At 47.7% G+C, this 25,781-nt stretch overlaps 1 protein-coding gene across 1 annotated transcript; it reads left to right on the forward strand.

The window, feature by feature from the left end:
- The first annotated feature begins 4,497 nt into the window (after positions 1-4,497).
- LOC124649972 (cyclic nucleotide-gated ion channel 4-like) lies at positions 4,498-17,725 on the forward strand. Its single transcript, XM_047189545.1, has 5 exons — positions 4,498-5,221; positions 15,777-15,992; positions 16,074-16,396; positions 16,500-16,932; positions 17,028-17,725. The coding sequence occupies exons 1-5, from the start codon at positions 4,592-4,594 to the stop codon at positions 17,538-17,540; spliced, it is 2,115 nt and encodes a 704-aa protein (XP_047045501.1). The 5' UTR covers positions 4,498-4,591; the 3' UTR covers positions 17,541-17,725.
- Positions 17,726-25,781: the final 8,056 nt, after the last annotated feature.

The raw sequence follows: 25,781 nt of genomic DNA on the forward strand, positions 1-25,781 counted from the left end.
GAACTTGCCACATGAGACTTGGTATGTAGAGCAGGCGTGGTAATTGTACCCATGCGTTCGTGTATCCACCGATAATGCAACCTCAAAGTACTTCATTGCCTCGTTTCAAAAAAAAAAAGTACTTCATTGCCTGATCTCGGTCTCTCTGTGCTGTGGTGAGCCCTTCCTGTCCATGGCTTTATGTTTCTTCTTGTTTTGACAGAGACAGTTAGATAAATGAGGAGGATCAGGTAGAGATGAAGCAGCGTAATAGGGGTAAGATTAAACAGGATCAAACTCATGTACGTGGGGACTTTTTTAGGTTGTAGATTTTTTAACCTAGATTTAGCATGATCCCTGGGAGAATCACAAAGGAATGCTACACCATGTACTCCGATGTCCTAGACCAACTGACCTCATCGAGCCTTAAAGGACGTGGAAGAAAAGAAACCACGCGTTGTCGTATGGAAACGACAGAACAGTATTGATGGAGAAAAAAAAGGAGTGAAAAAGAGGCAACAAACCAAACAACCCGTACGCCCACGCATACGGCACGTTTGGGTGGAAGATGTACGCCTGTACGGCTATCTTTGGCCTGTACGTGCGTACGGCAGCTCATGCGTCTGACATCGATTGCGAGTTTGCGACGTCGGCTCCGCGTCGATCGATCGTCGACGTGAAGCGTTTCCGTCCGTGCATGCCCTTTCGGGCAGAGCGCGACGGTCCGATCGACGGTAACAGTAAACGTGATCCAGGTTTACGATCACATGAATGCTGCTGCTAGCTGACACGATCCATAGGCGCGGGATGGAAGCTTCCTGGAAATTTCGTCTCGCTTCTCGATCTCCTGCATGCGTATCACTAATTCCACACTGGACCACTCTCATCCGACGCAATGTGTAACGCGCTCTTCAGCAAGTAAGATTTGGGTAAATAAAATCCGAAAAACAAAACATCCACGTACTTCATCCGTCCGAAGGAAACAAAAAAAGTGCTGATCACACAACCGTACAGAAATCTATTGCTCATGTTTTTTTTCCTTATATTGAAAGCCTCGATCCAAACTAAAGCGGGCCATATCACCAACATTCACTTCAGTTCTTCAGCTTTGCTAAATCCCGATGTAAGTCGGTTCAGAAAAGCGTGCAAGGCAATCGGGTAGACGAGGCAAAGTCTCATCCAACCAAGAGCCGCAAGCAGACCTGTTCATCCTTTTTTTTTCCTTCAGCCTATGGCCTCGTTTGTCACCACACCTTTTTGCCAGTGGCCAGTTTCAAAGATGATGGTTTAATGGTTCTTTTCTTTCACTTATATCTACCGGTGTTATAATATTCATATACGGTAGAATTTGATAAAACCTAAAGTGAGTTTTATTGACGCGATAGGTCATATCAAGACGATACGACTAATAAATAATTTTCACCCTCAGCCTCCACAGAACATGCTGCACACAACCTAATTTTGATACATAACATATATGCCTGTTCTAAATGGCAGGGACAATATGCTCATCTTTCATTAGGAAACCAAAATCACTTCCCACTCCCACCTCCGCTCATAATTGTTACCTTTACGGAAAAAAACCCACCAATTTATCATTAATCATCCATATTAGTTCAAAGAATCCAAAAGGTTAATAAAATTACAAGAAGAAAATCGAAGACAAGCCACCATCCTCGCACCTCCATCGTTGGAGCTTGGCAAAACTTATCATAGTAGAGTTTGTTGTAGTACCAAAACGGGAAGTCGTCGTGTCATGGCCCCAAAGAAACAACGCACCGGAGCAGCAACCATCAGCAAAGATGAGACCCCTTGATCGAAAGAGCTAGACCTGAAACCACACCAACGAATAAGAAAACCGACAAGATGGGAAACACAACTCTACCCGCTCTTCGCCGGAGTTAGATGCACCATCGAAGCGAGGATAAGGAGAGATGACCTTTTTCTAACTTTACGATGCAGCCGCCGCATCACTATATCGAAGAAGACACTTACTTGACATGTGTACTGTATGTTAGGGTAAGTATTCCGTGAAGTCGCTTTTTTCGACGGAGGCCAAAATACACTCGACAAACTCTTTGCCGAGTTCCGAACGGAAAACACCTATCCTACATCCTTTGGTAGTAGGATTTTGTCGAGTTCCGAACGGAAAACACCTGTCATACATCCTTTGGTAGTAGGATTTCTATTGAGTACGCTTTGCCGAGTATTTTGCCCACCTGGCAAACATCCTTTGCCGGTAGGTTTTATGTTTGTTACGCTTTGCTGAGTATTTTGCCGACTCGGAAAACATCCTTTACCGGTAGGATTTCTGTCGAATATGCTTTGCCGAGTATTTTTCCAGCTCAGCAAAGGTTGAATCTCCAATGGTGAAAAAATAAGATAATAAAAAAACTGAAACCCTCCTCCGGCAAGGGAGCATCCACCACGCTTCCAACGCCCCAATGCGCGCCATCCAAAACAGACGGACCAACAACGTCGCATGCCAGGGAAACGAAACCTTAGATGGTTTTTAGCAGCACATGCATCAGGATCGCCCCTCTCTCTCTCATGCCTCACGTACCTCCATAATGTTTACCTTGATATGTATATCTTGTAGTATCATCTATTTGTCTGAATATTGCTTCTCGGCTCTCTTTCACTTTCATGGTAGTGATATACAGTTACAGAATGTACGTATTGTATTGTCCGATCTTATAAACCACACTACTAGCAATCATATGAAGCAATTGAACGCTCATATCTACTCCTGTTAGCATCACGACATTCGTACCCCCAATAATTGGTTAGTAGTAATTGCTGGGCTAGCCGCTCTCCGCCACACGGCCGGCCGGCCGCCGGTACGCCATCCGATCGATTGGTGTGCAACGGCGACGGGACGGGAGAGGTCGATCGTGAACTCCAATCCTCCTTGCGGCGCCTAGCTTGGCTTCGTCATGATTCCAACGAGGAAAAATGTCGAGCAAGTAGCCGCCGACACATATGAGTATGCAGCAGATCCCATGGCCATGGCTAGCTGGTTCCTGGTCTTGGCCCGGCCGGTAGATGTATCTGACGGTGAAATATAATTTCCCGACGGGAGGATTGCACGTCTATCTAGCTGATCAAGCGATCACCATGCATATAGATCGACGCGACAATTTCTGATGAGACGAGAGCATTATGAGTGTGATGGATACGGACGGGGGAGGTCGATCGCCAACTCCAAGCTCCTGCCTGGTGGCGGTGCCTACTGCCTACGTGCCTCGTACCTTAGCTTGGCTTCATTCCAACGAGGAAGAACATCCATGAAGTAGCCGACACAGTTTCATCGCATGGCTGCTGTGGAGTTTCATATAGACGTATAATATATCTGACGGTGGGGTATAAACTCATGTCGAGATGAGTGTTTGGAGTGTATTTGGTAGATGTAAACTGATCAACTGATCAGCACAAGACGATGCATCTTGATCGACCCGACAATTTCTGCCGATACGAGACAAGAGCATTATGAGTGTGATTGATATAGCTAGCTAGATAGGGTGTGGTGGGGCGACGGGACCAACATGCCCTTTGCCAGTCTTGCCCTGTACACCTCCCATGCACGCTGTCGTCGTCCACGGCGGTGCCCGCGTTTATTCGTCGACAGCGCCACCGGCACAACACGATCACGCAAGTCTTCGAAGATCATTGTTAATCTGTCGCAAACAGTTTATTCTAATCTTTCGGTATTCTGTGATAAGGGCAGCACCAGTGTTTCAGAATAAAAACCTTGCATGGATGGGGTTTATTGAGAAAAAGATGCGTCTAATTCCCATTCGACTTAAAATTAACTTAGTTCTCAGTCAGATGATGTCACGTGATGTCACATGATGTTACTAAATCTTAGTTGCAACTTATCACTAGTATGAATTACAAACTAAATAAAATGATTCTGATACTTTTCTTAGTTGCATTCTCACGTGTATCTGAAAATGAAAAATCTCAGTTGCAACCCTGGCCCACATTTGCAATCGAACTTGCACAAACCAAGACGCCGAACAAAAAACGGTTCCAAGAGGAGACCCTCAAATCTCACTTTTTTTCCGAATGTTCCCCAAATTGTGTATGGCGTGGCCCACCCATCCTCAGTCCATAGGGACTCGGGGGGGGGGTAGCCTCCGACTAAAGATGCTCTTAGCTGAGAACTAGCAAATACGTTATAAAATTCTCGTGACTTAGAATGTATGAATGTTATTTTTATACTCAACACACTAATGATTAGTGGTTTCCACATAGCTAAAATGCGAATGACTATCCCGCGAAAAAATAAATAAACGCCATACTTGGGTTAGTGTGGTCATTTTCAGTGCGTATACCGTCTCATACCATTTATAATACGTATACCTTGTCAGTGAAGCAATGTACTGGTACTTGGGTCAGTGTGGTCGTTTTCAGTACGACGCCCTAGCACAGTGCTGTGATTGCCCTACGCGTGTCCTATATGTACGTACGAAATACACTAATGATCAGTAGTAGTAGCTAGCTAGCTAGGTGTAACAAGCTATCCATCCACCTCACACGATCCCAGCCTCGATCGCTTCCGCAAGCTGATGCGCCCTGCCGCGCGATCCACGGCCACGCCAACGCCGCCATGTCGGGTGAGCTCTCCCTCTCCGCGCGCTCGTCGCCGTCCTTCGCCGCCTCGCCTTCCGTTGCCGACGCGCGGGGCGAAGGAGATCACCATGCAGAGTCAACGCCGCTACGGCGCGAGGACGAGAGCAGCCGGGGCGCCAGCAGCGTCGGCGTCAAGCTCCGCCGCCGGTGGCAGCGTCGGCGGCAGCAGCTGGGGGTCGGGAAGTGGCGCGTCGGGGACACGTGGGCGCTGGACCCGGGGACGAGATGGGTCCGGGAATGGAACCGCGTCTACCTGCTGGCCTGCGCGGCCGGGTTAATGGTGGACCCGCTCTTCCTGTACGCAGTGTCGCTGAGCGGCCCGCTCATGTGCGTCTTCCTCGACGGCTGGCTCGCCGCCGCCGTCACCGTGCTCCGCTGCATGGTGGACGCCATGCACGCGTGGAACCTCGTCATGCAGCTCCGCGTCGCGCGCGGCGCCACCGCGGCAGTGGCGGCGGCGCGGAGGCGGCGTGGGATCGCTGACGAGGAGCAGGCCGCGGCGGATCAGGCGGACGCGGACGCGGACGCCGCGCGGAGCGTCCCAGCGTACGCGAGGTCCAGGAAAGGGATGGCGCTCGACTTCTTCGTCATCCTTCCCGTGATGCAGGTGCCATTTTCTGTTGTTCCCTGATCGTGCTCTAAGCCTCTAACATGATTTTTCATCTGGTTTTCTTGAAAGCTAGCAAGAAACAGATTTCGCTCCTTGGTACTTTAATCAAAGAAAAACAGTGCAATTAATAGATTTAACGTTACACGTTCATTATAGTTCTTGGTTTGGTTTTGCTATGATTACCATGCATGATCACATTTTTGTAGACGAAGCTACAAAAATTTCACCCAAGCTCCCGAGCTTTTTTTTCTTTGGAAAAGGCAGAAAATGGGTATACAAATGTTCAAAAAAGATACAAGTTTTTTTTTGGCATGTTCAAATCATGTACCATCAAATTTTTCAAAATACTTAATTCGTAGTTAGCATGAAGAAAAACAATAATGATGAGACAAAGAAGCATATTTAGATTGTGAAAACCAACAAAAATTCATAGCACACAAATTAATTCAATAAAGATTTTCATGAAGCAAGAAACCATCATAAATTCGCGCCATGTGTAAGGGTATTTGTAAGAATTTACAATATTTTTTAATGGAGCATGTGCACTCGAGTACAATTAGGCATTATCGAAAAATGACATGCTACCAATCTCATTCTTTTTTTTAGAAACACGGTACAAACAGATCATATACACGTGCACACACTCACCCCTATAAACACACACACGCACACCCTACCCCTATGAGCATCTCCGAAAGACTGTACCAGCAGATTGGATCTTGTAATTGAAGAAGTCACGACAAGCGCCTCACTATCGACGGAAACGTCGCCTCCCACTGAACGAATATTCCAACTCTATGAGACACACAAATTTAAAACCTGAGATCTAAATTCTGGTGCGATGTGGATACAACCACTCTCCTAATCACCCAACCTCATTCTTTTGTCCTGAACACTAAGATGAACTTATATCTGGTTTTACCGAAAGCTAGCTAGGAAAACTGTTTTTCTTTTCTTTTGGTGATTGATCAATCAGAAGGTTAAGGATATACTACTACAAAGTAGTGGTTAACTGATTTTACTTACTGTTTTTTTTTTTTTTGCAAGGATTGCCATCACTTCGCCGAGACAAAATTACATGCGTTTCTTGTCCAAAAGCTTTTTATATTTAAGTGTGTTGACGTTGCCCATGGACTTGGTTGATTCTGTAACAAAAAATCTTTTTGTTCCACAACTATTGCCATCGTAAATGTTAGTTCTACAATTGGATATTAAATTTTTTAATCCACCAAGTGTAAAAGAACATCTAGCTTTGGCCTATTGGTTCATCATAAGTAGTTACTGTGATGGCATAGCAATGGCTACACACACACTGTAGCTCAATTAGCACGAATATTGACAACTATTCTAGTTAATTAGGAAAGAGATGTGAAAATACACAAAATAAAACTATTCTTGAAAACCATGGAAGCTGATATATTTTGAAAACCATATAAGTTCGGAGTTACTAAAGGCTTTTCGTCATGGTTTTTCATTTTTTAATATCTCATAAAATCCGATCACTTTTTTGAACATAGCCATGATATTGTTTCCAATTACTATTTTTTTTTTGTTTTTTCGCTTTTCTGGCAATCTCCATATAAGTTGGGAATTATTTTTATTTTTGAAAAAATTGGATTGTATAATTCCCAATTTTTTTCTCAAATTATCAAGCTCTTAAAAAAACATTGCTTACTTTTTTCACCCTGCTTTTCCCCACTTTTCAGCCTGTTATTACTAGTATATTTTTCATTCCATGCTTACTTTTTAAAATTGTTGCCTCATCACCATTAAATCCATTTCTAGTGATGGAGACGGCCCTATTTGGACGATTTTAACATTTAATGGATGGAATATTTTGGACAGAGAAGTTAACTGGCAAAAATCGCGTTCTTAAGGCCTTAAAACTTATTTTAATCTTTAATAAGTGTTGTATGAGTATGCACGTGTGTGGTGATGTGCGTGCACGCTATGTATTGTAATCGATGATTAAGAAACTTCAAAACTATACATCACTGTTTGAATATTAAATGTATTCACAAAAGGAGAGATAAAATGATTCACCCTAAAAAGACACGACATCGTACTGTAGTATATACTCCGATCTAGGGGAATATTCGCTCCTAAGCAGGCGTTCACGTCCGGTCCCGTGTCAGCTGATCTTATGAAAGCTTTGCCACAGGCCACGGTTTAGATTTTTCGCGATCGTATTTTTTGCCTTCTCATCAATTCATCATTCACCGGTCCTACACATGGGGTGTATCACGCTCTGTCAGCTGACCACGTTTATTAATCAGGAAAACTATTCACGAGCTCGCCTCCAAACATCCATTCTCGCTGCTACGTTCCATGTTATTAGTCGTGCGGGCCAATTTAGTACTCCCTTCGTTTTCAGATACAATTTAGCAGGCACGCACATAATTTATGAACAACGAACATTGACACCACACCCACCATAAGACCAATCATCTGATCGAGAAAAAACTGCCTCCCGGGTCGCACCGAAGGGCGACTCCGGAGGCGATCCAATCCAGTCGGCACACAGCTCCCTCCCCGTCGTGACGTTCACCCTACCGCCGCCGGAGGAGGCCGCCCGGCGGTGGACGGCGGCGGTGGGGTGTCTCCACGTCTTTTCTTTCTTCTGCCCGGCAGTTTTCTCCATGTCCATCTTCACGCAGGCTTGATCTAACATCTCCATCTGCTAGCTCCCGATTCAGGCTTGGCTGGTCTTCAAGATCTGCAGCTCTATGCCCTGGAGTGGGCATCATGGAGGATCTGCGCGTGGTTGCCACCTACATCGAGTGCTAATTGTTTTCCCCTTGGATCTGCGCAACATGATCTGGGATGACATGGCAGCTCATGCGGCGTGATCTGACTAGGTGTTCAGCTGCCACCGCGTGGTTCATAGATCATCGCTGTCCTTGCGCTAGAGCATCCAGCTAGGTGCATGGATTCTTCCCGGCCAAGTTTGAAGATCTGTCGGATGCTTGTTCCAATCAGTCTGGGTGGATTGTCGTGTTCCGGAAGGTCCTACCGACGAAATTCATTGTGCGAATAATGCCTGAAGATTGCTGGATTTGGTGATTTCGGTCGTGCGCACCCATGTTTTTTATCTGGCCGTTTGGTTTCAGAGGGGGCGCTTCGAAGTTCTGTTGGCTGTTAATATTATGGAGCTCGTTTTCTTTCCATGGTGCTAGCGGAGAAGGTCATCAAGCCGAGATCGGTGGAATAACTATGATGGTCGGATCTTGGTGCTGAGGTGGAATTGGCTTGGTGGTTCGTGACTTGTAACAGCGACTGGTATGTGGGGGCGACTGCACAGGAGAAGTTCAGAGTCTTATCTTTCAGGGTGAAAATCCAAGGTCTAACCTTAATTGGTTGTACCTGGCAATGTTCTTGTTGAAGGCATTGTTTTGAGAGAGATGACTTTTCTTCAGGGTGAAAACCTAAGATCTATGATCGGGTGACGACAGCGTTTGTGCACTGTTTCCTTCTTGGAGGCGTCGTTTATGGAGAAGTTGAGCTTCTGGTGTTGTCTTGGTGGTGTCAGTGTTGCTGCTTCAAGTTATGGATCTCTGTACATGGACCTTTCTTTTCTAAAATTCTTTTTCTCTTTTTTGGTTGTGTGCATCCTTTATGTCATTAGGGCATGATGTTGTTGCAGAGGCTGGGTGTAATTGGTATCTCCACGATATTAATATATGCTCTTTATCGAAAAAACGCACACAATTTATGATAAACTTTTCATCATAAGTTTTATCAACGATACGCGTCTTGCTCAACGGCACTCCGGGCTCGCGGATTGCCAATAGGCGTGGACTCAGACAGGGCGACCCACTATCCCTACAACTCTTCATTCTGCTCGTGGAAGTTTTGCACCTGATAATCCAGAAGGCCTCAGATGAGGGTTTGCTAAGCCCGCTTGCGCCATCAGGCTTACGTCACTGCACATCCAAATATGCGGATGATGTCGTGACTTTCCTGCGGCCCTCAATTATGGACTTTCGGACTATCACGGCGGTAATCGAGGATTTTGGGACAACCTCGGGGCTCCGTACCAACATCTCCAAGTGCTCGGCGAACCTTGTCCGATGCATGGAAGCCCACGTGGCTTTAGTGGAGCAGTAGTTACGGAGTCCTGTGGAACCTTTCTCTCAACGGTATCTGGGGCTACCTCTTTGAGGAAGCCACCCGCGGCTCAGCTCCAATACCTCGTGGACTGTCGTTGCCTAATCGATGGTACCCCGGAGGAGGGATCCTCACGAGGGGGAGAAGAAGTAGGGGCCATAGGGCGGAGTGCACTCGGGACGGTGGTACGCGATTTACCCAGCTCCGGAACACCTGCACGATGACAGGGCCTACTGCTGCTTGTCTGGAATTATCTGGGCGCTTTCGCGTTGTTACAATGAGTTGTGGTTGTCTCGCTTCTAGCTCAAGATCTGCCCTAAGGGCTCCCAGGATCCGGCTTATATAGGCGCCCGGATCTAGGGTTTCTATGGAGAGTCCTACCCGGAATACAAGTTGCCTAACTACGGAATATTACATTGCCGTGTACGTCAAGGATCCACCTATTCCTAACTTGTCGTCATGGATCCGGCTTCCTTCATGGGCCTTCACGGATCTGACTCCTTGCATAGACCTCTTCGGATCCGGGTACCTCTGTAGGGCGGTTCGGATCCGGCTACCTTCGTAGGGCGGTTCGGATCCGGCTACCTTCGTAGGGCGGTTCGGATCCGGCTCCTTGTTCCCGGGTTGGACATCTTCCATCTTGATCAACATTAATCGGGCTGCCCGGTGGGCCGTATGCTATCACCACCATCTCGTGGGCCACCCGGGCTTGCCGGAATCGGACCATGTCGATGGTATACCTACGAAGTATATCCACAACGAGTAGCCCCGGAGTTCTCCAAGATTCACCGTTCTTCCATCCAGCTCAGCTTGCGCATGTATCTTCATCCTTTGGCTGGACTGAATAATAGAGAATCTTGAAGGACTCCAAACTTCATATCTCCAACCAAGTATTGGTCGGAAACTTCATGATCCAATGGTCAGATTCTTCGAAGATACCATCCACCGTAATCTTCGATATGGATCCGACTAGCCAAATGTAGGTTCGAATCTGACTAGCCAAAATATAGGTGTGGATCCGACTACCCAAAAATATAGGTGCGGATCCGACTAATAAAAAATTAGGTGCGGATCCGGCTACCGAAAATTGAGGTACGGATCCGGCTACCAAAAAATTAAGTGCGGATCCGACAAGGTAGCCAGATTTTCGTCATCTTTGAAATTTTTCTTGACATAACCATATGTATGTAGCCCCCGAGCGTTGAGTCGGCTTGCTCCAAGGAGACTCGATGCTCAGAAACTTAGCCCCCAAGCGTCAAGGTGGAAATCTTTCGGTTAGTTGCTCCAAAGAGAACTTCATCGATGTAGCCCCCGAGCGCCAAGGTGAATTTACTTGAAAATCCGGCTTGGAGCTCTTAGAGTAGCTTTATCTTTATATGTGACCAAGGAATAGTGTAAATCCCAAGCATCTAGGTGTAAATTTCCAGCACTAATACTCGAAACGAAACACACTTTTCACTTAAGATCAAAATCGCAGCCCCCGAGGGTTGGTTCCGGCTAAGCATAGCGGAATCAAGACTCAAGTTGCTTTTCCAGCTGTGCATGCTACGGATCCGCCTAACCTTATCTCATATGGATCCGGCTAGCTTCCCCGGGCTTCTCGCGATTGCTAGGTCTGCCTCGAAAACACCTTAGTTCGAGGACTCGTTGAAGGTCCAAGCATCATGTACCTGATATATAAACACAAAAACACATTTGTATTAAATTGTTTCTTTGACCATGTTCAACAAACAAATGTAAGGCGGAACAAAAACGGCCTTTGAACAAAAGTTTTAAAGCTGAAACTATGCAGCAGTTGAACAACATAAAACTGTCAAGGTGGAAAAAACTCGACTATCTTGAACAGTTAATGTAATTTATATGTTTTAAGTAAGTGCTGGTTTATCCGTTCTTCTGGTTTATATGCTTGACTTTTCGCGAGACGGCAAACTTTAAACACAGAACATCTGCTGAGGCGATAGCGCTTAATAGCGAAACAATCAAGAACCTCAGAAACAGAGGCCGGCTTTAAGTACCGAGATGTCACTACTAAGGAATCCACACATAAAACAACAGAAAACGTGTAGGCCAGAAAACTTAAGCTAACGCCCGAAAGCGAAATTTTTGCAGCGTACTGGAGCCTTAAGCGGCAAAAACAGTACAAAGTTTTTCACGAGCGCGAGGCAAATCGTGGGAAAGATATGACCAACAGTGAAAGCGGTAAAAGACTCAGGGTATGAGTGAACCAATCTTAATCTCATGATCATAAAATTTTAAAATATTAAATATAAATAAGAACTTAGCTGTTTTATGTGGCGTTAACGTCGGCCGTGGTGGAGACAAATCCGTCTTGCCGGAGTCGAAACAATCAGCGGTGGCAAAGCCAACCATTGCCGGAGTTAAAACCATCCGCGCCAGCGCAAAGCCAGACGTAATGGAGTCGGAGCAATCCACATCGAAGATGAAAGTGGCCACATGAGAGGCTGCTTAATCACCTGCTAAGTCTTCGCCAATGTCCTCAGCTCACGCATCGATCCCGGAACTGCTAGTCCTCTTCTGTTGTGCATGCAGCAAATAAAGAAATAAGAAAATAGTCTTTGATTGCTTCACACGGAGGAGTAAAAGTGATATGCTCCACGAATGCTCCGACTACGGCACATGCTTCCGTTTAATCGATCCGGATGGAAACTAGTCTTGTCCTTGCCGATCCCATGGACCCGGTCGGTACGCTCTGAAATCATGCCGTTTGAAGACGTTGAGTCCGCCAGCATGACTGTGATACAATCTAGTCTAGCACAATAGCACAGCTGACAATGGATCCATGATTTGCATGTTCGTGGCGGTTTTTCTTCGGCGTTACATCGAGCCGGTGCGAGATGTATTACCGCGGTGGTTTTGTAGGTGCGGATTCAATCACCAAAATATAGGTCCGGATCCGGCTACCAACAATTTGGTGCGGATCCACCTACCAAAATTTAGGTGTGGATCTGACTCCCAAAAATTTAGGTGCGGATCCGCCTACCAAAATTTTGGTATGGATCCGGCTACAAAAATATAGGTGCGGCTCCGACTAGCAAAAATTGAGGTGCGGATCCTGCTACCCAAAAATATAGGTGCGGATCCGACTACCAAAAACGTAGGCGGGGATCCGGCAACCAAAAATATAGGTGCGGATCCGACTACCAAAAACGTAGGCGCGGATCCGGCAACCAAAAATATAGGTGCGAATCCGACTACCAAAAACGTAGGCGCGGATCCGGCAACCAAAAATATAGGTGCGGATCCGACTACCAAAAACGTAGGCGCGGATCCGGCAACCAAAAATATAGGTGCGAATCCGACTACCAAAAACGTAGGCGCGTATCCGGCAGCCAAAAATAGGTATGGATCCGGCTACCAAAATATAGGTGCGGATCCAACTACCAAAACCAGAATTTGAAATTTCCAGGTCTAAGGCGGATTCTTCCGTGGAAAGCTCCAGCGACTCGGATCGGATCTTTGCAGCTGCGTCCTGCTCGGCGGCGGTCGTAGCTACATTACTTACCAGTGCGTTTCCGTTGAAATCAACGGTCTCGCAGATAAAGATGTGGAACCCGCCCGGTTCCGGCCTCCAGACGCCGCAGGCCCCACGGTGGGCGCCAACTGTCGTTGCCTAATCGACGGTACCCCGAAGGAGGGATCCTCACGAGGGGGAGAAGAAGTAGGGGCCATAGGGCGGAGTGCACTCGGAACGGTGGTACGCGATTTACCCAGCTTCAGAACACCTGCACGATGACGGGGCCTACCGCTGCTTGTCCGGAATTATCCGGGCGCTTTCGCGTTGTTACAATGAGTTGTGGTTGTCTCGCTTCTAGCTCAAGATCTGCCCTAAGGGCTCCCGAGATCCGGCTTATATAGGCGCCCGGATCTAGGGTTTCTATGGAGAGTCCTACCCGGAATACAAGTTGCCTAACTACGGAATATTACATTGCCGTGTACGTCAAGGATCCACCTATTCCTAACTTGTCGTCATGGATCCGGCTTCCTTCATGGGCCTTCACGGATCTGACTCCTTGCATAGACCTCTTCGGATCCGGGTACCTCTGTAGGGCGGTTCGGATCCGGCTACCTTCGTAGGGCGGTTCGGATCCGGCTACCTTCGTAGGGCGGTTCAGATCCGGCTCCTTGTTCCTGGGTTGGACATCTTCCATCTTGATCAACATTAACTGGGCTGCCCGGTGGGCCGTATGCTATCACCACCATCTGTGGGCCACCCGGGCTTGCCAGAATCGGACCATGTCGATGGTATACCTATGAAGTATATCCACAACATGGACAATGTAGCAAATAAGCTGCTAGGAGGGAAGGCGTCGCTACTCGACAAAGGGGGCCGATTGGAGCTCATCCGGTCGACACTATCTGCGATGCCTATCTTCTTCATGATGTCCCTAGACATACCGATCAAGACCATTCTTGCAATTGAGAAGATCACAAGGGGCTTCCTCTGGAAAGGCCGAAAAGATGTGAAGGGGGGCCACTGTCTAGTGGCGTGGGACAAAGTTTGCACCCCTAAGGAATGGGGTGGACTCAGTATTCCAAACTTGAGGATGATGAATGTGGCGTTGAGGACCAGATGGCTATGGCTTCAGCGGGTCGATGAATCCAAGCCGTGGAAGGAGCTAAATATTCAAGTTCCTCAGCTATCGAGGCATGTTTTTGAAGGAGCAACTTTCTCAGTGCTAGGAGACGGAGCGTCCACTCTCTTCTGGTCGGATCGCTAGCTGCCCGATGGACGGATCAATGACATTGCACCAAACTTGTTTGCCGGTGTGCCAAAACACGTGGTCAAGCAACGCCGTGTCCGTGAGGGACTGACAGGAGGTTGGCTTGAGGACCTATCCCCAGACCTAGGTGCGCCTGCACTTATGGAGTTGTTCGAAGTGGCGGACTGGCTAGTGCATGTCAACCTTGCCGAGTGCGTGGAGGACAGTTTCAGGTGGAGGTTGGAAAGTAACAACTCCTACTCCACCAGATCATGTTATGAGGGGATGTTCGGGGCCAGAGAGGACATGGCCGGTGCGATGCAGATTTGGAAGTCGCGCGCTCCACCGAACTGCAGAGTGTTCATGTGGCTAGCAGCGCGGAATAGATGCTGGACAGCCAACAGGCTCAGTCGGCGTGGGCTGCCACACCCGGCGTCCTGCCCTTTCTGCGATCAAGGGGGCGAGACTCTAGACCACCTTCTGATGGATTGCGTCCTGGCGCGTGAGGTTTGGGCTGCTTTCCTAAGCTCGTGGGGCAAGCTCCACTGGATGCCACAGCCGGACATCACTCTCGTCAGTTGGCTGCAAGAGAAGAAGGGGGTCCGAGAGGCGATCGGGACCTATGGACGGTGACGGTGCTTATATGTTGGAGTCTCTAGCGCCATCAAAATGTCGTGGTCTTTGAAGGTGTGGCTCCTTCCAAGGACATGGTGATCCAGAAGATCTATGAGGATGCGCAGCTTTGACGAGCGGCTAGACTGTTTAGAGGCATCATTGTGCCGGTAGAAAAGTGGAGATGTCGTGAGTAGTTGTTTTAGCCGTGCGTGCTACCCCCTCGGGTTAGTGTGGTGTTGCACCCGTGGCGTCCGTGCCAGATGTGTGTTGTACTTTTGCCTCTTGGCCTCTTCTTCTATGAAACCGATACGTCTATCCATGACGTATCCTTAAAAAAATAAGTTTTATCAACAAAATATGAATTACTCTCTACATATCAGTTTATTACTCTTACACATGCACCTATGTTGTCAATTTAACCTATATAATATGAATTATGAAACATAAAATTATACCATTAGAAAATATAACATCTGAAGTTTCTAGTGATATTTTTTCTGTAATATATACCTCATATTTTGTTTGTCAAATTAATAACCTAGGGCTACATGTAAGACTAATAAACAGATATGGAGGTATGTCCACAAAATGTATACCGATTCATATTGAAAATGGTGTCTAATGCTATAGTTTTCGTGACATATAATAATTCATACTTTACTAGCCAAAATAATTTTCAAGGTATTTTCGTAAACTACGTGCGTACTTTTTAAACTGATCTGGAGGGAGTAGAACTTAGAAATATAATTATTTTCCTTTATGAACTAGTGAATGCACTAATAGTTTTACATACATGAGAGGAGAGAGAAAAATGACCAAAAAAGGATAATAAATAAGATATGCCTTGCAATTTCTTTTTATAATACCACTCCTGCGGATTAATTACGTGTCTATGTCCAGTCCATTAGCTGATCGTTGACATTTACGTGCCTGAAAACCGAACATAAATAGAGCATTTTGTTTCTCAAAAAAGAGACGCTAGCTGCATATATTGTTAACATTGCTATTTGTCGTGTCAGTCGGGGATTGTGTCCTGTCACGTGCTAGATACGATTTGGGTCGCTGCATGCAGCGATTGACGATCGATATGCATGTACACGTACGTGCAGGTGGTTGTTTGGGTAGCCGCGCCGGCGATGATCCGCGCAGGATCGACGACGGCGGTCATGACGATGCTGCTGCTGACGTTCCTTCTGGAGTACCTGCCGAAGATCTACCACTCCGTCTCCTTCCTGCGGCGGACGCAGAACCAGTCCGGCCACATCTTCGGCACCATTTGGTGGGGCATCGTGCTCAACCTCATGGCCTACTTCGTCGCCGCCCACGTAAACAACGATCAGTACACATACCTCACTTATCACAACATGTGTCGATCAGATGATCAATTTGCTACATTGTGTTTTCAGGCGGTGGGCGCATGCTGGTACCTGCTGGGTGTTCAGAGGGCCACCAAGTGTCTGAAGGAGCAATGCGTCCTGTCCGGGCCCCCCGGGTGCGCGTCCGGCCCGGTGGCTTGCGGCACCCCGCTGTACTACGGCGCAGCGTCGTCCTTCGTCGTCGGCGGCGACAGGCTTGCCTGGGCCAACGACACCATTGCCAGGAGCGTGTGCCTCCACAGCGGCGATAGGTACCAGTACGGCGCTTACAAGTGGACGGTGATGCTGGTGGCGAACCAGAGCCGGCTGGAGAAGATGCTGCTCCCCATCTTCTGGGGCCTGATGACGCTGAGGTAAGGGGCAAGTGTTAGTGGGAAACTGAGATTAGTTTGTGCTGATTGCTACACATTGTCATGAATTGTTTGGTTTAGTGACGTGATGAATTTGTGTTTGCAGCACATTCGGGAACCTGGAGAGCACGACGGAGTGGGTGGAGATCGTGTTCAACATCCTGACCATCACTGGCGGGCTGATCCTGGTCACCATGCTCATCGGCAACATCAAGGTGTTCCTGAACGCGACCACGTCCAAGAAGCAGGCGATGCAGACGCGGCTGCGGAGCCTGGAGTGGTGGATGAAGCGCAAGAACCTGCCGATGGGGTTCCGGCAGCGCGTGCGTCAGTTCGAGCGGCAGCGGTGGGCGGCCACCCGCGGCGTGGACGAGTCCCAGATCGTGCGCGACCTGCCGGAGGCGCTCCGGCGCGACATCAAGTACCACCTCTGCCTGGACCTCGTCCGTCAGGTGCCCCTCTTCGTGCACATGGACGACCTTGTTCTCGAGAACATGTGCGATCGGGTCAAGGCCCTCATCTACCCCAAGGGAGAGACAGTAAGTACTCGCATGAATTCAGACAGCAGCTGCAACTGCAAGCAGAGTGAGCTCGATGAGTGACTGACTGAAGTTATTGTTTTATAAATAATCAGATCGTGAGGGAAGGCGATCCGGTGCAGAGGATGTTGTTCATCGTGCGTGGGCACCTGCAGTGCAGCCAGGAGCTGCGGAACGGGGCGACGAGCCGCTGCACGCTGGGGCCGGGCAACTTCACTGGTGACGAGCTGCTGTCGTGGTGCCTGCGCCGGCCTTTCATGGAGCGTCTGCCGGCGTCGTCGTCGACGCTTGTGACGATGGAGAGCACGGAGGTGTTCGGGCTGGAGGCGGCGGACGTCAAGTACGTGACGCAGCACTTCCGGTACACCTTCACCAACGACAAGGTGCGGCGGAGCGCCCGGTACTACTCGCCCGGGTGGCGCACCTGGGCGGCCGTCGCCGTGCAGCTGGCGTGGCGCAGGTACAGGCACCGCAAGACGCTCACGTCGCTGTCCTTCATCCGTCCGCGCCGGCCGCTGTCACGGTGCTCGTCGCTGGGCGAGGAGAAGCTCCGGCTGTATACCGCTATTCTCAGCTCGCCCAAGCCCAACCAGGACGAAGACTTCTAGGCCGGCGTGAACTGCATATGATGATCTGCCCTGCTTGCTTTGTTGCATAGAGAGCAAGTGAGTTGCAGAGAGTTACAGTTACAAATGCACAAAACGGTGGATGTCGTGTCTGCTCGATGGACGAGAATCTGCGATTGCTGAATATGTAGCTGCTCTAATGTAAATATGATAGTACTATCGTTGTTGTGATGCCAAGTTTGAACAGAAATTAAAACCTCTACCAGCTACCAAAATGAAACAACCACGATCCTCATGTCTCTTCCATTTTCAGACTACTACAGCAAAACTTAAGCTGGGCCAACTAATGTTTTTGCTTAACTACTAAGACAATTTTTGACAGCAGCAACTACCACACTTTTGGTACCAACAAGATTCTCTGCCATCATTCTTAAGATCCCTCAGCCGTCGCAGATTCTTCTGGTCACCGGTGCCCACCGTGCCTTCTCCCGAACACCTCTATTGCGACCTTCCGCAGTCAGACACCCGCTGCATGTTCCTACTGACCTTTTCTTTCTGCAACACATTCCAGTCATCCAAAAGGTGACAAATAGAGAAAATAACATCAGTAGAATTTTTCATCATTTTCCTTTGTAAACAAGCAGATAGTTTCTTGTTGTCCATAGATTCCAAAGCCATGCAGCACCACCTAATATCACACCACTCTATCTCTACCAGTAAACTATACCCAACACGCATCTATACCCAAAACAAATGTTGCTACACTCCAATTTTCTTTTTTGCCCCTGGCCGGCGAGCTTACGCCAAACTGAACAACTTTATAAAACGAAAACAACAAGTGTACATGGGAGCATTACAAGTTTTTAGATGGTTAGAGAGAGGGGGATGATGAGAGCAGAATGACCTCAGGGTTGGTCATAGTCATTACACCAATTATTTAGAACAAAAGAGAAAGAGGGGGTAGTACTCGGTGAGTCCAAAGCTTAATATCCTCAATGCATTTAAGGCTATGTCTTCAGTAATGCCATTGAAGGTCCAGGCATTTCTCTTTTATCAAACCTTCCAAAGAATGGCGGTGGTGATGGTGGCTTCCTCGTAGCTCTGGCATTGCGAGCTCCACATGTCCGAGAGGCAAGAGTAGCCCCTGGCAACGAAGTCATGGCGTGGAAGAAGCTCCAAACTTCATGGGCCTGGGGGCATAGAAGAAGGAGGTGATCCGTGTCTTCCTCTTGGTTGCTGGAAAGGCACGCATCAGTGGGGTTGAGATGTATTTTTAACCGCCGTCCATTTGTGGGTAGGGACTTCTTCCTGGCCAGCCAGTAGAAAATCTTGTACTTGAGGGGGGCATCACTCCTCCAAACCGTATCCGATGCTTCATCAATCTGCAGATGCCTGAAAGAGTTGGAGCAGAAACTTTTCTTCGAGAGCTTGTTGCTAGTGAGGCGGCCATAACGAACATCCATGATAAGTGGCGCGGGGCAACCAAACTAAGCTCGTTGGCAAGGTCACGAAGGTTGCCCTCGGTGGCCTGCGAAAGGCGCGGTCCGAGAGTGTTGCGGAAATCGAACGTCAGAGCCGTGGCCACATTCATATGAATCCGAGTAGAGTGGGATAAGAGGCTGGGAAAGCGATCCTGAAGAGTTGTGTCTCCAAGCCATAGGCCAAACCAAAAGGAAGTCGAGGCACCGGCGCCGATCGTAACCTTGGAAACCGAGAGGAAGGTCTCGAGGCCTGGCACGATGTTCTTCCACACCAGAGTGTCGAGGTAGCAGCAGTCCCCAAGATCCCTAGAACCGCTCCAGCCATAAGAACGTCGAAACCAGCAAGCCCAGGGGCGGAAGTATCAGAGTGAAGCTTGGTTAGAAACTCGGCTAGAAGGGCGGAATTTTGGGACTGGATGGAGAGGACGCCGAGCCCTCCCAGCTTTTTTGGAACCCAAACGTCATCCCAGGCACATACAAGTATAACTCGGTGAAAAACACAAAGATAGAAAAGTATAAGTACACTTTTAATGGAACTCCCAAGTACACCGAAATACGAGTGCAACTACGTACAAACCCTGAGTACAACCATACTAGTATACTAGTATTGAAAGTACGAAAAAAGTTTATTGAAATCTATCAACATGGATCTACATTTGAAAATCTCGACACGTGGATCTCAGAAGTAAAAAACGGTTCGTAATTTGAACGAAGAATTCTCAAGATATTTTATTTTAAAAAAACAAATCTAAAAAAATAAAAGAAAAGGGAAAACCACCTTAAAGTAAAAAAAAAATATAGAGGAGCACCTTGCTAACTTCGGAGTAATCCTTATTGTTTTACTAGCAAAAGTGCCCGTGCGCCGCATCGGGAGAAATAAATACGCAAACGTTTTAGTAAGTCATCCGTGTTGGCACTTCTCTTTTTCACAGTCGTCGATTGTGGTTACGGACATATAGCGTTTTTACGGTTAAAAATGCAACTAACATGCAAATAAATTTTTGAAACATAAATAAAAATGAGTGAAATATACACAAGTCTACAGGTAGTAACAGAAATATATATCTCAATGCTTTATAAAGGATTTTTTTTACAATATATAGGATAGGAATCGTTCATAAATTTCTTCCGAATTACGCACAACTCATGGATGAATATCTCCATTCGGTGAAGTTTGATCAATAGAAAATTGCAGAAACCGCCAGCAGCCGGCCATCACCCGCATCCAGGAGCAAACGAACTGAGCAAAAACAAAAAAAAAGGGATGCAAATATGTAGGCTCTAATGTTCAGATCAGCCTACAACACCCCACTCATATCCCCACTCATATGCAGACATGCAGAAATCCGTACATCTGCCACACAACACGGCTACATATGTCCTCTGCACTTTATCTTCATATTTTTTTTGTATGCAGTTGGCATTATCTCGCACTCACTATTACATGTTTAAATTCACCTCTAAATATGCATCACATAAATAGATTGTAATCCTAAGAACCACGGTCGGAGAAAGCCAATAATTTTATAGAAAAGTACTTGCCTGTTTCTACTAAGAAGAGCTGCTGACCATTAGTTTCGTTTGGATGGTGTCCTGTTGGTCTTGGCAGAAGGCTTTTTTTTTGCGAGAAATCCACCGATCTATTAATAATCATCAACAGTAGTACAAATAACCCAAAAAGTAAAGAAAATTACAAATTGGTATTCGGACCACCTAGCGACGACTAGGAACACTAGCACGAGCCGAAGGCGCGCCGCTGTCCTCGCCCCTCCATCGCCGGAGTCAGGCAAAGCTTGTCGTAGTAGAGCTTGTTGTATTAGACAAACGGGAAGTCGTCGTGCTAAGGTCCCAAAGGACCAGCGCACCGGAGCAGCAACCATCGCCAATGATGACAACCGTAGATCGGAAGAGACTATCATGAAACCACACCAACAAACATGATAACCGATCGGATCCCAGCAGATCCGACGGGCACACAACTCCACGCGCCCTCCGACAGCGCTAGATGCACCACCGGAGCGAGGATAGGGCGGGGGGACCTTATTCTGACTTCAGGATATAGCCGCCGCCTCACCATCCCAAAAGAGAGACTGAAAAGCAAACTAAATTAAGAACAGAAACTCCCCGCCGACGAGGGACCCTTTTGGACATTAGATCAGCCGAGACAATGTCGAATAAATTTCTTTTTTACTTAGTGGTAAGTTCACATCGCTCCAATCTCCACTCAGCTGGTCGCTGGTTGCTTCCCTGCAACTTCTCTTCTTCCTTGGACGAATTGGGCGCAACCTCGGTCACGTCGTACACCACGCCGAAGGCACAGCTGCACAAGCAGCAGAAAAATCCATGAGGAATAAAGCAATGAATGAACGTTATCGCTGGGGATCGATTACCAGTTCACCGATCTGGGATTCATCCGCCAAAAATCATTACCAGTTCGCCGATCTGGGATTCATCCGCCAAAAATCACACAACTTCCGGGGGATTTGATGATAACCCCCCCTAGTTGGTGCCACTTTTATCATAACCCCCCCTTGTGTCACTGACATGTGGGGTCCGGGCCCACATGTCAGCGACACAAAGGGGGGTTATGATAAAAGTACCCCCCAACTGGGGGGTTATCATCAATTTTACCTCGCCCCGGTCTGGATTCGTACGCTAGAAGACCCAGACCCACAGCTTCAGCGGTCGCCGATCTGAGATCCGTACGCCGGGAGATTCATAGCTTCAGCGGTAACGAGCGCGTGAGTTGGATCGATGTAGGCTCTCTGTGGACGCGCGCAAAAAAGAGGGCGACCGTCCCTGCATCAACATCGGCTGATTCGATGGCTCAGAGGTGCTAGGCGTTTGGCTCCAAGCTCTGCCCGGCAAGATCGGCGGATTACGCGTCGTCTTGAACTGCAAGGTCATCACCGAGTTTAGATCCGTAGCAGAACTCGGGAGAGAGGGAGCTGATTTATTTCCGCGCGGGGAAGAGAGAGTCCATGTAGGATGGGGCAGGGAGCGATGGACTTCGACTCTTACACGGCGGCAGGAGGCGCCTAGGCATAGGTCTCGCCTCCGGAAGCGGTGTACGCCCGCGGAAAGAACAAAACGCGACGAACCGGTACAATGGCAATCTGCAGTATTATGTATTTCGGTGGGAGGGTAAAACCGTCTAAAAAAATGTTGGACGAAAATTTTGGCAGAAATCTTAGGTCCTTTATTATCAGGTATAGATAAGGTTTATTATGCGAGCTTCCAAAAAATTCTAGCACCACAGCGTTACGTGCGGAGAGAGTTTCCAGATCATAGAGATTTAGTAAACTAAACCTCACACCTCACACTCATTATTCTATACCTAATAATAAAGGAGCTAAGGTTTCCTTGGTTTGGTCCGTCTAACCAAAATTTCTGCCAAAATTTTCGTCAACGCTTTTTTTGGGACCGTTTTGCCCTCCCACCAAATCCCTTAATACTACTGCTGCCATATACCGGTTCGTTCTTTTTTTTTTGGAAAAGCAACCAAACGAACAAACGCTGGCGCCGTCGGCGCCAGCAGGGGCGGACGCTCCAGGCTGCGCGCGACGCCATCGAGCGTGCAGAGGCGCCGCTCCGACGGCCCGCATCCCGCGCAGCAGCGTCGCTACGCATCTGCACGCCGCACCGCCGCGAGACATGCGCAACTTCCTCCGCCCGCACATCCCGCGGCCCCGCGCGTTCCGCCTCGCCGCTACGCGCGCCTCCCGCCGTCGGCCAGCCTCCGGCCAGGTCCCCGCCGCGAGAAACACCTCTGCGCCCCTCTGGCCTGGCCGCCGCCGCGAGCAATCGTTCTGCCCGCGTCTCCCGCCGCCGCCGGCGCACCTCCCGCGCGTCTCCCGCCGCCGGGAAGGCCCTCGAAGACCTCCGTCGTACGGGACCACCGCCGCGCCGCCGCCGGCGCCGGCGCGTCACGCCCGAGCTCGGACCTCCATGGCTAGGGACGCCGGCGCACTTGCTGATCCCTTTTCTCGCGTTGCAAGGAAGAAGAAATGTGGCAGCTTCGTCTTCGAACGTGGATCGAACGTGTGGACCGGAACGTCCGAACGTCGTGTGGGCCGGACGGCCTGGTATTTTCATGTATAGACACGCAACTGCACGAACGGAAACAATCTTCTCTTATGGGCTGCGAGACAGGTAAATAGCCTTTTGGATTGAACTCAAGACCGCCCAGGGCCACGGGAGATACGGTGCACTTGAGTGGACGCATTGACTAAAATAGTCCCACCCCGCTCCTTTGTACTGCATTCTACCTGTTCATATACGTTCCACAGTTCCGTAGAAACAAGCGGCAATACAATGGGAAAGAGCCACGTCTAGATCCTCTACATACAAGGTAGACCTGCACGCTGCCGGTTATGAAATTAAAAGGAAAGAAGGATTAAGGTTGCATGTCCTGCACATTGAGAAAGGAAGGACGGATGACGAGAGAACTGCAAGCTGTTCGAATCTTAATACTGTGTCTGCCCACGGGATGGCAGGTGCTCACGCAGTGAAGCCAGCAAAGACGCCCGGCGTGTATATTGCTTGCCGATCGTGATCAAAATTAGCCTGCGCCTGCGACCTGTAATACCGGTGGATGGTACGATGAAAAGTCAATTTTCGGAGTTCTGTCACCTACGAACTTTTTCTTCAAGATGGGGTAAGAGGAGTTGCGGCCAAAGGTCGGTGGCACTGTGTCCATGTGATCCAACTAATTTTTGTGATTGGAGCTTCATCTAAAGTAATCCTGGTCCAGCTCATGGGTCTGCCTTATATCTTTAGGTTTGTTTTTCTTTATATGCGGTTATCTTACATACTTTATAATTTACGCAGAAGTGATGCAGTTTAGTTTATTCTGGCATATTGATAAATAATTCTTTTTTGTTTTCTATTTTTGAAGTGAACATATTTCGTTCATCCGCAGCAACGCGCGGGCATTGTCCTAGTAATAGCAAAAGTAAAAAACTTCACATTCGTTATGGACTAAAAAAGGCAAGTAAAAATGTGCGATACTCGAAATTAGGATTAACTACCTCACTGGAGGCCCATTAGCCCGGCCTCCTCCCACGACCTGACGGAGGCGCATGAGCCTACTTCAATTCCTATACACCGATTAGGTTGGCTGTTACTGCGCGCCGCACCCCCAGTTCGCTGTTATTTCTGTTTTCTGTCTCTTTTTTTCCTTTTTTATTTTCTGTTTCTTTTTTTGTTTCTTTTATGTTTAATTTTATTTTTCAAATTTGAAAATATTTCAAATTTAGAAAATTTTCAAAATTAAAAATATTTAAATTTAAAAATATTTAAATTTGAAAACCATTCAAATACAAAATGTTCAAATTATAAAAACGTTCTAATTTGAAATCCATTCAAATATATAAAGCGTTCAATTTTGAAAAATATTCATAACTACAAAACGTTAATTTTTTGGAAAAAATAAAATAATTTTTTTTTAAATGTTCAAATTTAAATTATGTCTATATCCGAAAATGTTCAAATTTCAAAAAAATTAAATCAAAATCTGAATTTTTTAAAATTTCGAAAATTTTGAATCTGAACAGATTTTAAAATTTTGCTCTCCGATTATTTTTTTAAAAAAGTTAGATATTGAAAAAAAATATTAACAGAAATGAAACAGCAAAGTAGCTACTCTTAATGGGCCACGTCCCAACCAATCGACCTGGTCGCTGGGGTGTGCGGTGCCCCATACACAACGACCAGTTCGGTGTATAGGCCCCCCTAGTTCCTCCTGTCATGCCTCGCCGGCGATCGCCTCCGCCGCGTCCTCGTGGGCCGCGCAGGCCCGTGCCGTCGTCATCCAGCCTCTCCCGGACCTCTTCATCGGCATCCTCCTCCGCCGCGGCTACTCCAAGCTCGGCTGCCTCCGGACAGCCACAACCTGTTCGACGGGATGTCGCACCGGAACCTCGTCTCATGGGGCTCCGCCATCTCGATGTACGCGCAACACGGACGCGAGGAGGAAGCGACCGCCCTCTTCGCGGCATTCCGGAGAGCTTCCTAATGCGAGCCAGCCAACAAGTTCCTGCTCGCCAGCTCGCTGAGGGCCTGCGCCTGTGTGCAGTTGGACGGTTGTTTCGTTCGGCGAACAGGTGCATAGAGATGCCGTCAAACTCGGCTTTGATGGGAATGTCTACGTCGGCACTGGCGCACTGCAGTGCTGGTCAATCTTTACGCGAAGGCTGGTTGCATTGACACAGCAATGCTGGTCTTTTTGTCGAAATGACAAGAAACAGAAGGAAGCTCACGCACATTGTCCTTGTTGTCTCTCCAAGCATAGAGGCTCCAGTGTCCATACCTGATTGTAAGTGGAAATGCTCCGTCATTGGGCAAAGACATATAAGGTCAGTGCCAAAATATTTTCTTCCTATTGGCAGAAGATGCATGTTATCTCGCGCCGGCGTCTTGCCTCTTGGTCTGTTCGTTTGTTCAGGTGGAGATGTTTTATGGCTCCTGTCTGGGGATATTGCTCACATGACCTCTGCTGACCTTAGGGCTAACGGTAATTATTCAGTAACTAGGACATCACCTTTCTGCTACAGTTCATTTTCAGTTATTATTTGGATATTTATGACGGTACCGATGCTTCATATTCCAGCCACATAGTTAATGTTGCAATGTTTTTATTGTGATGAATAATGAATACAATATAAGTAGCCAGATAATGTCTATTGCCGATAAATTTAAAACATATAACTAGAATCCAGAACAATAAAATAAATTGATTAGTTTAGACCGTGTCAAGGACATCGGACTTGTAAGATTGGGCCAACTGAAATTTGAGCTTCAA

The sequence above is a fragment of the Lolium rigidum genome, chromosome 4, assembly GCF_022539505.1.
Source record: "Lolium rigidum isolate FL_2022 chromosome 4, APGP_CSIRO_Lrig_0.1, whole genome shotgun sequence".
NCBI classification, from domain to species: domain Eukaryota; kingdom Viridiplantae; phylum Streptophyta; class Magnoliopsida; order Poales; family Poaceae; genus Lolium; species Lolium rigidum.